The sequence below is a fragment of the Polypterus senegalus genome, chromosome 2 (assembly GCF_016835505.1).
Source record: "Polypterus senegalus isolate Bchr_013 chromosome 2, ASM1683550v1, whole genome shotgun sequence".
Lineage (NCBI taxonomy): Eukaryota > Metazoa > Chordata > Cladistia > Polypteriformes > Polypteridae > Polypterus > Polypterus senegalus.
Window position 1 is genome coordinate 106182223 of NC_053155.1, and position 15616 is coordinate 106197838.

Sequence of the window (15616 nt, forward strand, 5' to 3'; positions counted from 1 at the left end):
AGCGGCAGCGTGTCTATGAACTTAATTTAAACTTTAGGTTTACACCGTGCTTTGTTTCCGAAGTAGCAGCACTCATGAATACGGTTGTATATGTAACTCGCTCGCTTATTATTGTTTCACTGCCTTCTCAATTATATAATGCATGTTTTCTTCAGCGCTTTTTGGAGCTCTTCCTGGCTTTCCGTACTGCGTTGACAGTCAGTTCACATGATTACGTGTAAGGCGATGTCACATGAAACTCCGCCCCCACGGCTTTCGAGCTCAACTCCATTACAGTATATGGAGAAATATACCTTCCAGTTATGACCATTACACGTAGAATTTTAAAATGAAACCTGCCCAACTTTTGTAAGGAAGCTGTAAGGAATGAGCCTGCCAAATTTCACCCTTCTACCTACACGGGAAGTTGGAGAATTAGTGATGAGTCAGTGAGTGAGTCAGTGAGTCAGTCAGTGAGGGCTTTGCCTTTTATTAGTATAGATAATAAAACTGCAACTTGCATTTATAATGCTATTTGTGTTATAGCCCTATGGAAGCGTATTAGGGCCACAGTGAAGATTTAAAAAACTATATGTCTAGAATAAAGTCGACATGTTGACTTTATTCTCGACATTTTCACTTTAATCTTGATGCTTATGTTGAGATTAAAGTCGACATTTCCACTTTATTCTCATAGTTTATTTTCTCATTAAAGGAGAATGCTGTAAACTAAACTTCACCCTAAAATTAATGTTTAATTTGCTAGATTTTGTCAAACCTTGTCATAAGTTAATGTAGCACATTAAATGCTTTGTGTTGTGTTCCCTGACCCAGTTGTTAATCGCTACGTGCTTCTTAAACTGACTTCCTCCGCACTAAGAGGAGTTGCAGGCAGGGATCGCTGCACAGAATACATTCACTTCATGATATTCTTGCTCTCTGAAAATTTAGAATGCTAAGATAAATACTTGATATCATGTTCATGATGTAATGCATTAAAGCAGGTATTAAACATGCACGGTAGTGAGGCGGTAGTGCTACTCCCTCGCAGTAAAGGGTCCCCAGGTGTACGTTCAGTGTAAACTTTATGGCAGGTATGACGAGGCTTCAAAAAACTGGATGTATGAATGGGTATCGCACAGGTTTAACTTAAATATTGTTTAAACGTTAGGTTCGTGATCTGGTGGTCAGAGACACGAACACGGAAATCAATGGATGTTCTTCTGAGTGGGCTTTCTTTATTGCATGCATGCTGTCTCTGTCTGACGTATCAAACCCCCCAGTTCCTATCCTTTTTCTTTCTCCACATAACCTATCACCACAAAATAAACGTCTTTGTGAAATTAAAACTAGTTATAAACTTAGACCATGGAGTGTTCAGAACTTTTTAAAAAATCTTCATTATACATGTTTAAATATGCCATCCATTCAGGATTGCGCCCATCCTAGCAAGCATTGTGTGCGAGGCAGGACCAAATCCTGAGCGAGGCACCAGCACATCGCAGGGTGAATACGAGCAATACATACACTAGCAGGGTTAATATAGCATAACAAAACCCCACATCCTACATGACTTGGAAAGGAAACTGAAGCACAACGAGTTAACCCAACAGAAAAACAAGCAAATTCAAAGCAGGGAACACCCAGGAGCCCTTTGCTGCAAGGCAGAAGTGCAACCTCCATGCCACTGTGCCCCCACATGATTAATAAATGCTTTAATGTATTTCATCATGAAAATGATATCAAGTATTTATCTTAGCATTCTAAATGTTCAGGGAGCAGGAATATCATGAAATTAATGTATTCTGCGTGCTGCCTGCGCCTCCTCTTAGTGCAAGAGGAAGTCAGTTTAAGAAGCACATAGTGATTAACATGGCTCGGGGAACACTTAACACAAAGCATTTAATGTGCTACATAACTTACGACGGGGTTTGAGAAAATCTAGTAAATTAAATATTCATTTTAAGATGAAGTTTAGTTTACAATGTTCTACTTTAATGAAAAATTACAAGAATAAAGTCAACATGTCGACCTTAATCTCGACATAAACTGCAAGAATAAAGTAGAAATGTCGAGAATAAAGTCAAGATGACGACTTTATTCTCGTCATAAGCGTCGAGATTAAAGTGGAAATGTCGAGAATAAAGTCAACATGTCGTCACACGATATTACACAGTACTCAGGTACATTACACAGTATTGAAAAAAACAAAACAAGTACAACTTGGCTTGCAGTATTATCCAGTAGTATAGAAACAGTATTCACACATTTGAACATAATGGTCCACATCTGACCTTTTAAATCCAAAGTATCTCCAGTCAACAGACATGACTCCTTTTTCCAGCAAAAGTTCTTCTGTGTCATCATGTTCAACTTTATCGTCAGCTACAGCTTCAGTTTTGGAATGTTCTCTGTCCATTTTCACCACGCAACACCTCCACTAATGCATGGACTCCGTTGTATGTGTTTAGTGGTGTAGCAGTGAAAATGGTCCCCCTTAAACAGTTTCCCGCTGTGCCACTTTCCGAATGTTGCTTAGGCAATTTAAATTGGTGTTGCAGTATAAGAAAAATCCATATCATAACAAAAATATAAAACAGTTTTCGGTATGAACCGGTATACCGCCCAGCACTATATGAATGCATCTAGAATTACACCCAACCATAGCCTGTCTAGTATGATACCATTTGCCTGAAAAAATACAGGCCTATCAAATCCTACCAAATCCTAGCAAAATGAGCAAAAGATTGCTAAAGTGCATTGGTGTCACATCCCCCACCCTGACCATTTGATAGCACTGCAACAAAAAGTAGAAATTACTGTGGCCTATTAAAGAGTACTAAATTGACAGCCTAATGTTCCTTGCTAGACATTGGTCATGTTTATGAGTCAGTGCCTTTATGTAGCAGGATGCTTCAATATAAGATGCTGTCCCTAATTTATGTTATTCAACCTCAGGACTTGCCATCAGTGGAAATTCTGCTGCTGTATGCATCTGAATTTCCCCATGGCATCTAATCTAAATTATTGGATAATTTGTATCATCTGATCTAAAATGGAAAAAAAAAACCTTTTTAGAAAAAATTTTCCCATCATCACATTCATAGCACTTATTGTAACCGTTAGAACAATGGTTTATTTGATCTTGTCACCTGCTGTGGCTAAAGCATACTGATCATTTTAGCATTTTTCAGACAGAGCTTTAGAAGGTTTTCCTTTTAAAAAAACTGAAAATGCTGCATGCAGTACCAGTTTTTTTTAAGCCACAAAGCCCTTGCTTACTGTTGTGCATAACATGTAGTTTTAAAAGAAATCCTCAAAAAATATACATTAGTCACAAATTGTTTAGGATCTACGATACTTCAGTGATGCCTATTTTGAGACTGTAAAATTATTATTTTTATCTAGTCCCTTAATCTGCAAATTATTATTAATAATAATAATACATTTTATTTATATAGCGCCTTTCCCATGTTCAAGGCACTTACAGAATATAAGAAAGAACGGCAGATTATACAGTATATAGCATAGTACAAACCAGATAAATAAATAAAGAAGATTAAGACAGTAAATTCAGAGAAAGCCTAACAGACAACATAATTAATGATCTAGCACACACATACAGGTTACATGAGCATCTTGACATAAAGGTAACTGAGAGAAGCGTAATAAAGTCAAGAAGAGCTAAAAGCCTTCCTGAACAGATGAGTTTTGAGTTGTTTTTTAAAAGAATTCATGGAGTCAGCTGACCTGATTAATTTCAGTAGGTCATTCCAGAGTCTGGGTGCTATACAGCTGAAGGCCCTGTCACCCATGGAGTGTAGATTAGTGTGGGACACAACAAGATTGCCAGAATCCGAGGACCTTAGTGGGCGGGCAGGCACATATTGATGGAGAAGATCACTGATGTAGTTTGGCACAAAGTTATTTAATGCTTTGTAGGTTATTAGTAGGATTTTATATTCGATTCTGTAAGACACAGGGAGCCAGTGAAGACGGAGCAGGATGGGTGTGATGTGCTCGCTGCTGCTGGTTCAAGTAAGGACTCTTGCAGCCGAGTTTTGAATAAGCTGGAGCTGTGATATAAGATTAGAAGGGGCACATGCCAGCAGCAAGTTACAATAATCTATGCGGGATGTAATAAAAGCATGGGCAAGTTCCTCAGCATTAGAAAAGGAGAGGAAGGAGCGAACACGGGATATGTTACGTAGGTGAAAGTAAGAAAGTTTCTTAATGTGATTTATGTGGGCGGAATAAGAGAGAGAGGAATCAAAAATGACACCAAGATTCTTTGCAGTAGAGGCAGGTCTGATGAGATCACCTCCAAGATAGACTGGGAAGGAGCTCATTTTATTAAGTTGCATTTTAGTCCCAATTTGCAGGAGTTCAGTTTTGTTGCAATTTATTTTTAAAGAGTTTTGCTCCATCCAGGTTTTAATTTCACTAAGGCAGGTTGTGAGCTGACAAAGCTCTGATGAATTTCCACTTTTAACATTGGTCGACCGGCCACTCCTGGGAAGGTTCACCACTGTTCCATGTTTTTGCCATTTGTGGATAATGGCTCTCACTGTGGTTCGCTGGAGTCCCAAAGCTTTAGAAATGGCTTTATAACCTTTACCAGACTGATAGATCTCAATTACTTCTGTTCTCATTTGTTCCTGAATTTCTTTGGATCTTGGCATGATGTCTAGCTTTTGAGGTGCTTTTGGTCTACTTCTCTGTGTCAGGCAGCTCCTATTTAAGTGATTTCTTGATTGAAACAGGTGTGGCAGTAATCAGGCCTGGGGGTGGCTACGGAAATTGAACTCAGGTGTGATACACCACAGTTGGGTTATTTTTTAACAAGGGGGAATTACTTTTCACACAGGGCCATGTAGGTTTGATTTTGTTCTCCTAAATAATAAAACCATCATTTAAAAACTGCATTTTGTGTTTACTTGTGTTATATTTGACTAATGGTTAAATGTGTTTGATGATCAGAAACATTTTGTGTGACAAATATGCAAAAGAATAAGAAATCAGGAAGGGGGCAAATAGTTTTTCACACCACTGTATAAACAGATGATGTATTTATGTTAGTTGAATTATTTAGATCTTTAATTTTGTTACTGAAAAAGTGGAGGAATTCCTTACAGACTTCAGTAGAGGAGGTAGTTGGGCCAGATGCAGGTTCGATTAGTTTATTAACTACAGAAAACAAAACCCTTGGGTTTTCGTGGCCACTTTCTCTTATTCTGCCATAGTGGGTGTTCTTAGCAACAGTTAGTGCTTCTCTGTAAGCTCTTTGTTGGTCAGAGAAAGCCTGGATGTGTACGGTGAGACCAGACTTATGTGACATTCTCTCAAGGCGTTGGCCAGCTGCTTTCATAGATCGCAATTCTTATATTATACCAAGGAGCTGAACGTTTAAAGGAAACCTCCTTATGTTTTAAAGGAGCTGTTTTATCTAGTGCTGAATTAAGGGCTGAGTTATAGTGGTCAACAAGACTGTCTAGTGTTGACGGAATAGGTGCAGACAGAGAAAGATCAGAAATGGATCCAGAAAGGATATAGGGACAGATATTTTTAAGGTTTCTGTAAGAAATTTGTCATTTACAGGTAAGAGGAGGGAAAGTCAGTAAGACAGTGAAAAATACTGCTTTATGGTCAGAGAGTCCCAAATCAGTGCTGTAAATGTTAACAACAGATAGTCCAGAAATACAGATCAGATCCAATATATGACCACCAGAGTGGGTGGGAAAATCAACATGTTGTGTCAAGTCAAAACAGTCCAGTAAGGATAGGAATTCATTTCTCAGTTTAGACGTAGTAATGTCAATATGGATGTTGAAATTACCAAGAAGGGTAATTCTCTGAGAATAAGAGGTTAGGTGGATTAAAAGTTCAATCAGATCAGATAAGAAGGATGCATTGTATTTTGGGGGATGATAAAGAACAATGAGTGAGACAGGACCTGATTCCGTTATTAGTTTAAGAGCCAGGCACTCAAAAGACAGTGGACAGTCAATTGGGATTTGCTTGATGTTTAAGTCTGCTCTGATAATTACCGCTAGCCCACCTCCTTGTCTAGAGCTGTGAAGTGTATGGAAAGTGAAACCAGGTGGAGTCGCCTCCATGAGAGACGTAAATTCGTTTAGTTTTTGCCAAGTCTCTGTTAAACACAGTATAACAAGTTTGGTGTCAGTGATGAGTTCTGACAGCACCAATGCTTTGCCTTTAAGAGATCTCGAGTTAAACAGTGCAATATTAGTTAATGAGGCTTCTTTTTGATCAGCCATGATCAGAGTTTATTTTCACATAATGTACAGGTGCTGGTCATAAAATTAGAATATTATGACAAAGTTGATTTATTTCAGTAATTCCATTCAAAAAGTGAAACTTGTATATTAGATTCATTCATTACACACAGACTGATGTATTTCAAATGTTTATTTCCTTTAATTTTGATGATTATAACTGACAACTAATGAAAATCCCAAATTCAGTATCTCGGAAAATTAGAATATTGTGAAAAGGTTCTCTATTGAAGACACCTGGTGCCACACTCTAATCAGTTAATTAACTCAAAACCCCTGCAAAAGCCTTTAAATGGTCTCTCTGTAGGCTACACAATCATGGGGAAGACTGCTGACTTGACAGTTGTCCAAAAGACGACCATTGACACCTTGCACAAGGAGTGCAAGACACAAAAGGTCATTGCTAAAGAGGCTGGCTGTTCACAGAGCTCTGTGTCCAAGCACATTAATAGAGAGGCGAAGGAAGGACAAGATGTGGTAGAAAAAACTGTACAAGCAATAGGGATAACTGCACCCTGGAGAGAATTGTGAAACAAAACCCATTCAAAACTGTGGGGGAGATTCACAAAGACTGGACTGCAGCTGGAGTCAGTGCTTCAAGAACCACCACCTCAGACGTATGCAAGACATGGGTTTCAGCTGTCGCATTCCTTGTGTCAAGCCACTCTTGAACAAGAGACAGCATCAAAAGCGTCTCGCCTGGGCTAAAGACAAAACTGCTGCTGAGTGGTCCAAAGTTATGTTCTCTGATGAAAGTAAATTTTGCATTTCCTTTGGAAATCAAGGTCCCAGAGTCTGGAGGAAGAGAGAGAGGCACAGAATCCACGTTGCTTGAGGTCCAGTGTAAAGTTTCCACAGTCAGTGATGGTTTGGGGTGCCATGTCATCTGCTGGTGTTGGTCCATTGTGTTTTCTGAGGTCCAAGGTCAACGCAGCCGTCTACCAGGAAGTTTTAGAGCACTTCATGCTTCCTGCTGCTGACAAACTTTATGGAGATGCAGATTTCATTTTCCAACAGGACCTGGCACCTGCACAAAGTGCCAAAACTACCAGTACCTGGTTTAAGGACCATGGTATCCCTGTTCTTGATTGGCCAGCAAACTCACCTGACCTTAACCCCATAGAAAATCTATGGGGTATTGTGAAGAGGAAGATGCAATACGCCAGACCCAACAATTCAGAAGAGCTGAAAGCCACTATCAGAACAACATGGGCTCTCATAACACCTGAGCAGTGCCACAGACTGATCGACTCCATGCCACGCTGCATTACCAGGCCAAAGGAGGCCCAACTAAATATTGAGTGCTGTACATGCTCATACTTTTCATGTTCATTCCTTTCAGTTGGCCAACATTTCTAAAAATCCTTTTTTTGCATTGGTCTTAATTGATATTTTAATTTTCCGAGATACTGAATTTGGGACTTTCATTAGTTGTCAGTTATAATCATCAAAATTAAAAGAAATAAACATTTGAAATACATCAGTCTGTGTGTAATGAATGAATCTAATATACAAGATTCACTTTTTGAATGGAATTACTGGAATTTCCCCTTGGGATTAATAAAGTATCTATCTATCTATCTATCTAAATCAACTTTGTCATGATATTCTAATTTTATGACGGCACCTGTAAATTTGGCACACTGACACTTCTATTTCCAGGGCCATGAGAAGGACGGCTTATTCCTGAACAAATGCTGCCGGTTGTCTTTTCATTCACAGCCTGGCGGTGGCGGCGACCTGACCCGCGATGTATGTATTTTGGACGCTGCAAAATACCGGCGTCTTTTAGGATGTTCCAGTCAGACCATTTGCTCTGGACAAACTGTTTAATAAGGAGTTTGTCATGAGAGTTTATAAGTTTATTTAAAGTTTAAGAGAGTTTAAGAGTTTATTTAAAGTTTATAAGTAAACTATTTCATTTAGATACTTTACCCTTTTTGCTGTAAGATATACAGGGAGTGCAGAATTATTAGGCAAGTTGTATTTTTGAGGATTAATTTTAATATGGAACAAACACAGTGCTATCAGTCAATCCAAAATGTTAATAAACCTGAAACTTGAATGTTTCACAACGGAAATGTGAGTGTGAACATCATCAGGGGAATACATATGTGCACAATTATTAGGCAACTATTAGTGTGCAGATTTATTATGCAACTAAAGGAAAAATGAAAATTTTCCCATCTCACTTGTTTATTTTCATCTGTTATAGTGAGAATAATAAACAAACACCTCAAAATTTACAAATAAACATCTCTGACATTTCAAAAAAAATCAATCAATGACCAATATAGCCACCCTTCTTTCCAATAACAGTCATAAGCCTTTCCATTCATGGAGTCTGTCAGTTTCTTGATCTGTTGATGATCAGCTTTTTGTGGAGCAGTGACTACAGTCTCCCAGACACTCTTCAGAGAGGTGTGTTGTTTTTCTCCCCCGTAAATCTAGCGTTTAAGAAGTGCCCACAAGTTCTCGATAGGGTTTAGGTCAGATGAGGAAGGGGGCCATGTCATTATTCCTTCATCTTTAAGGCCTTTACTGGCTGGCCACGCAGTGGAGAACTTCGATGCAAGTGATGGAGCATTGGCCTGCATAAAAATCATGGTCTTTTTCCTGTATCACTGTTTGAAGAAAGTGTCTTCAAAAAACTGGCAGTAGGTTTGGGAGTTGATTTTGAGTTCATCTTCAATGCAAAAGGTCCAACTAGCTCATCTTTAAAAATACCAGCTCATACCAGTACCCCACCTCCACGTTGGAGTGGAGCTCTGTGCCCATTACTGATCCACAGGTCCATCCATCTGGTCCATCAAGAGTCACTCTCATCTCATCGGTCCATAAAACCTTTGAAAAAAATCTGTCTTCAGATATTTCTTGGCCCAGTTTTGACGTTTCAACTTATGTTTCTTGTTCAGTGGTGGTTGGGTTTCAGCCCTCCTTACCTTGGCCATGTCTTTGAGCACTGAACACCTTGTACTTCTGGGCACTCCAGGTAGGTTGCAGCTCTGGAATATGAAAGTACTGGAGGATAATGCGTTCCTGGTAGCTTCACGTTTGATTCTTCTCAAATCTTTGGCAGCTAATTTGCGTCTTTTGTTCTCAACACGTTTCTTGCGACCCTGTTGACTATTTGCAACAAAATGTTTGATGGTTCTGTGATCACACACCAATATCTTAGCAATTCCAAAAGTGCTGCATCCCTCTGAAAGACTTTTTACAATTTTTGACTTTTCAGAGTCAGTTAAATCTCTTTTTTGGCCCATTTTGCCTGAGGAAAACTAGCTGCCTAATAATTCTGCACACCTTGATATAGGGTGTTGATCTCCTTAGGCCACACCCTCCCTCATTACACAAATACACATCACCTGACGTGCTTAAATCCAATAAGCATTCAAGTTAATACAGCTTGGAGTTGGAATATACGCATTAAAAATGATGATATGGTCAAAATACTCACTTGCCTAATAATTGTGCACACAGTGTATGTGCCCTTCATCCCAATAAGATGTCAATTTCCATGTTTTTCATCTTTGTAGATTACAGGGTTTTCATTGGGTTCTTAGTAATTAATTGATTATATGCTTTTGGCAGAAATAAGGGCGTGACAAGCATTTGTTGAACACTTGTGGCTTAAGTTTCTGTTTATGGTCGTCTTTAGAGATTAACTGCTTTTTTTGACAGAAATCATCAAATCACATCAGCACAATCATTCATCACCTGTACTGTCAGTGAAGGTACTTTAGTCTGATTTATCCAAACACTTAACAGACCGCTGGAGGGATCTCAGCCGTCTCTAATCACATATAGATTCAAATGGTTTCTCTTTGGGGTAATAGTTCATGCATTTTGGTACTCCTTGCGGTTGAGGGCCAGGCTTAATGTTAAACTATTGGAACTACTGTACTCTAAAACACTAACTACAACTCTTCATTACTTTGAGAATTTTTTTAATTTATCAAGGGTAAGCTTTTTTTGTTAAAGTATGCTGGATGCATATCTTCCTTCCATTTCTTTTATATATGTCTGATGTTCTCTGTTTTAATTAATTTGTCTATTTAAGAGTCGTGTACTACTTGATAAGGCGTAAACCTGACCCCAGCTGTTTTTTTTTTAATAACAGAGCTGTATCAGAAAACCTCAACAAAGCAATGTTTGCAGTCTTAAGATGACAAAGATGGGATATTTTTCATTTTATATTTAAGTCTGGTAAATGTCCCATCAAACATTTCTCAAAAACTAGCATGAAGGTTGATTGCTGTAATGGAGGTGACTGCACTTTAATAAATTCAAAATTAAAAAAATGTTTATTAAATTCTCGATTACTTAGATATTACATTCACAAACTATTTGTTTTCAGATTTCTTTATACATTTTAATTAAATTATATATAGGAATGTGAAAAGCCTGTATTGTAAGGGGAAATGGACCACAGATTTTTAAAACAATATAAAGCAATGATTTCCTGTTATTGGTGGAAAAGCAATTGTATCAGGATGTGTACTTACTTTTTCACACGTTTTTTGCATGTTGGCATTACTGAATAAATGATGACAAAGCAAAATCGATTTTGTAATGTTTATCATCCAAATTTAAATTAATCTAATTGGAGGACTTGGTGAAGTTATGTTCTGGTAGATAAATCAATGGAATTGAACCAGATCATACTTACATTTTCACATACACAGATATCTCATCAATTGCATAAAATTAGATTACCTGGTGATTTCAAATGTGTTGTGTGAGTGAGTGGGCTCTATGGTGGACCACGTTTTACCCAGGGTTGTTGTCTGCAGGGTGTTTAGTTGTTCTCAAGGAGCAGCAGAGTGTCTGCTTTTCTACTTTACAGACTTTATTCAGTAATAATGTTAATGTTGTAACACAGACTGCTGGAAGGTGCAATTTCTTTTAACACCTTCGGTAGATAAACACCACTATTAATTTATATTCATTCACAAATCTTGAAACATAATTTGATAGTTAATAATGTTTTTTATTATATTCTCTTGTGTAATTTATAATTTCTTCATCTCTTTTGCAGGCATGGAAGAAACGCTGGTTCATTCTGCGTAGTGGGCGAATGAGTGGCGACCCTGATGTTTTGGAGTACTACAAAAACAATCACTCAAAGAAGCCGATTCGTGTCATAGATCTTCAGTGCTGTGAGCAAGTGGATGCTGGGTTGACATTCAATAGAAAAGAATTTCAAGACAGCTTTGTCTTTGACATAAAGACCTCTGACCGCACTTTCTACTTGGTGGCTGAGACTGAAGATGAGATGAATAAATGGGTCCGCTGCATATGTCAGATCTGTGGCTTCAATCAGTCTGAGGAAAACCACGGTAATTTAACTAAAATTAACTAAAACTGCAAAGAAACTTATCTGCTATAACTTACCAAAATCACAGGTTAAGGTAGTACAGTGGAACCTCGGTTTATGAGTAACTTGGTTTACGAGTGTTTTGCAAGACGAGCAAAAATTTTTAATAAATTTTGACTTGATAAACGAGCAATGTTTTGCAATACGAGTAGTATGGATACACTTTGTCTGCTGAGCGTCATGTGATCACAACTGAGCTGATGGTTCTTCTCTCTCTCTCCTTTATCTCGCTCGCTCGCTCGCCCAGCGCGTCTCTCTCTCCTTATCTCGCTTGCCCAGCGCATCGCTCTCTCTCTCTCTCTCTCTCTCTCTCTCTCTCTCTCTCTCTCTCTCTCTCTCTCTCTCTCTGGCAATCGTCTCCTATTCTCCGTCTGAGTCTGTGTGCCTCACTCATAGTCAACATCTGTTTACTACAGCATTGTGACTGTGTGTGTGTGCGCTGTGAAGTGCGAGTCCCCATCTTGCTCCCCAAAACACGAAGCTTAACACCAGCTTTATTCAGCTTGAAACAGCAACAGCGCTGTTATTTATTGTACCGGGATCTTTATAATGTTCCTTGTATGACCCATTGACGACAGGCGCTTATAGCATGTTTGCGATCTTTTTGGATGCGCTTATACGGCGAACTGCTACAGTGCTGGGAGACTGCGATTGCTTTGGAATGCTCTTCCGTGTGTCGTCCCATTGGGTGGAATCCCACATGAGTTTAGAAACTCACACCAGCCATGATTCTTTTTAAAGGTAAAGTGCAGGTTAATTTTTATTATGATTTTACTTCATCATTTTTATATGAATAGTTTTGGGTTGTGGAACGAATCATCTGAGTTATTATTTCTTATGGGGAAATTCGCTTTGATATACGAGTGCTTTGGATTGCGAGCACGTTTCCGGAACAAATTATGCTCGCAAACCGAGGTTCCACTGTAATTCCAAGTGTTTATACAAACTTAAGAATTCATTAAGCATATAAGTTAGTTTGAATATCAAACTAAGTTTGAATAAAAACTAACTAATCGGTAGTTTTGTTGCCCTTCTTACTCTTTAATAGATACCATTTTCACTTATGCTTCTGAAAGTCACAGTAGAAACACACTGAGCTGGACAGACCTGGCTACCTTACCCTCAACAACTTCCATTTCCTCATGGGAAATTTTCAGACTTTCTCAGATTAACTGTGGAATGTAACCCCTCCAGCATATCCTACTTCTGCCCCAAGAAATTCTCACAGTGGACCTGTTATGTACGCCTCCTTTGAAAGCATCTTGCAGGCAATCTAACTACTTTTACAAACCATTTCAGCTCTCTCCTCTTACTGTGGTTAGCACTGCTGCCTCATAACTGCATGGAAATGAGTTTGAATCTCAGTTTTGTGACTGTATGTGTGGAGTTTCCATGTGTAAGGATAGATTTTTCCTCAGGTACAATGATATTCTTCAGGTTAGGTTAATATGTGACTCTAATGTGACCCTTTGTGAGTGAATATGCCCTTTAAGACATAGTGAGCTGATTCCTGTCTTGTACCCACTGCTACTGAGCTACAGTAGATAGATAGATAAATAGACAGACAGATACTTTATTAATCCCCAAGGGGAAATTCACATGCTCCAGCAGCAGCATACTGATAAAAACAATATTAATTAAAGAGCAATATAAGGGCAGTGCAAGTTAAAACATGCAAGGTGGAGAGTGTGAGGCAGGTATAACAGTCAATAATCTTGTTTAGTGTTAACGTTTACCCCTGGGTGGAATTGAAGAGTTGCATAGTGTGGAGGAGGAACGATCTCCTCAGTCTGTCAGTGGAGCAGGACAGTGACAGCAATCTGTTGCTGAAGCTGCTCCTCTGTCTGGAGATGATACTGTTCAGTGGATGCATTTTATTCCTCATGATTGACAGGAGCCTGCTCAGCTCCCGTTGCTTTGCCACAGATGTCAAACTATCCAGCTCTGTGCCTACAATAGAGCCTGCCTTCCTCACCAGTTTGTCCGGGCATCAGGTGTCCCTCTTCTTTATGCTGCCTCCCCAGCACACCACCGCGTAGAAGAGAGCGCGCACCAGAACCGTCTGATAGAACATCTACAGCATCTTATTGCAGATGTTGAAGGGCGCCATCCTTCTAAGGAAGTATAGTCGGCTCTGTCCTCTCTTGCACAGAGTATCAGTATTGGCAGTCAAGTCCAATTTATCATCCAGCTGCACTCCCAGGTATTTATAGGTCTGTATCCTCTGCACACGGTCACCTCTGATAATCACGGTGTCCGGGAGGGGCCTGGACCTCATAAAATCCACCACCAGCTCCTTGGTTTTGCTGGTGTTCAGGTGTAGGTGGTTTGAGTCGCACCATTTAACAAAGTCCTTGATTAGGTTCCTATACTCCTCCTCCTGCCCACTCCTGATGCAGCCCACGATAGCAGTGCCATCAGCAAACTTTTGCACATGGCAGGGCTGTATTGGAAGTCTGATGTATATAGGCTGAATAGGACCGGAGAAAGTATAGTCCCTTTCGGTGCTCCTGTGCTGCTGACCACAATGTCAGACCTGCAGTTGCCGAGACGCACATACTGAGGTCTGTCTGTAAGATAGTCCACAATTCATGCCACCAGGTAAGAATCTAATCCAATCTCTGTCAGCTTGTCCCTAAGGAGCAGAGGTTGGATGGTGTTGAAGGCGCTAGAGAAGTCCAGAAACATAATTCTTACAGCACCACTGCCTCTGTCCAAGTGGGAGAGGGATCAATGTAGCATATAGATGATGGCATCCTCCGTTCCCACCTTCTCCTGGTATGCAAACTGCAGAGAGTCGAGGGCGTGGCGGACCTGTGACCTAAGGTGGCGGAGCAGCAGCCGCTCCATGGTCTTCATCACATGTGATGTCAGAGCGACAGGCCGGAAGTCATTCAGCTCACCAGGATGTGATACCTTTGGGACTGGGGTGATGCAAGAGGTTTTCCAAAACCTCAGGACTCTCCCCTGTTCCAGGCTCGGGTTGAAGATGCGCTGTAGAGGACTCCCCAGCTCCAATGCACAGGCCTTCAGCAATCGTGGCAATACTCCATCTGGACCCACTGCTTTGCTGGCACGAAGTCTCCTCAGCTGTCTTCTTACCTGGGCGGCTGTAATTGTGGGTGGGGGGAAACTCTCTCCTATGCTGGTATCAACAGAAGGATGGGTGGAGGATGCAGTAACAGGCCTGTCGCGACAAGGCAGGCAAACCAAGCAATTGCTTGGGGCCCCGAGCTGGCCTGGGGCCCCAAGACAACGACTGGTTAAGAATAAAATGCAGCGACAAACTGTGTGAGCTCCCCATTGATAGTGAATGCAGTAAAGTGCAATGACACTGTTATCAGGATCCTCCTCAAGGGGACCCCCCTCGCTGACAGCAGCCAGCCAACCACGCGATCTCTGCTGCCGGCAAAATACAAAACTTCCTCGGCAGTCATGAAGCGGAATTATGCTTCAGGAAGCCAAAAAAGAAAGAAGAGAAAGGAAGAGGAGGATAAGAAAAAACAAGACAGTGGTAAGTGATAAATTACACACATAAAATAGCTCTACTTGTCTTGTACAAATGGTGCAATTTTGCAGCAGGTAGGCTAGCAGAAATATGTTTATGTATCATACATAAATGACATGACATTGCTATAGCTTTGTAATAGGTTTTGATGAAAGTGGCATAGCATGCTATACTAACTTTTCCACTGTGATAATCTATTTAGGAAAACCACACAATAAATTCTGTGCATCAAACATTAGCTTGGGATGTTTTTAAGCATTGGTAGTCGACTCACAGCACTACTAATAATTAGTAAACATTTAATTATAATTTCATTGTTTGTTAACAGTAAAAAGTTTATTTATATAGCACATTTCATACACAATGGCAATTCAAAGTGCTTTACATAGAAGAAATTAAAATAATAAAAAGAAATAAGAATAATTAAAACAGTTTAGAAAAATAAAATACAGTACA

General features: G+C 39.8%; 1 protein-coding gene across 1 annotated transcript in view; it reads left to right on the forward strand.

Moving 5' to 3' along the window:
* gab2 (GRB2-associated binding protein 2) overlaps positions 1-15616 on the forward strand; it is a 235937-nt gene that overhangs the window by 148043 nt on the left and 72278 nt on the right. The window contains exon 2 of the mRNA XM_039744322.1: positions 11314-11614. Coding sequence (XP_039600256.1) covers positions 11314-11614 — 301 coding nt within the window. The remainder of the gene's footprint in view (positions 1-11313; positions 11615-15616) is intronic.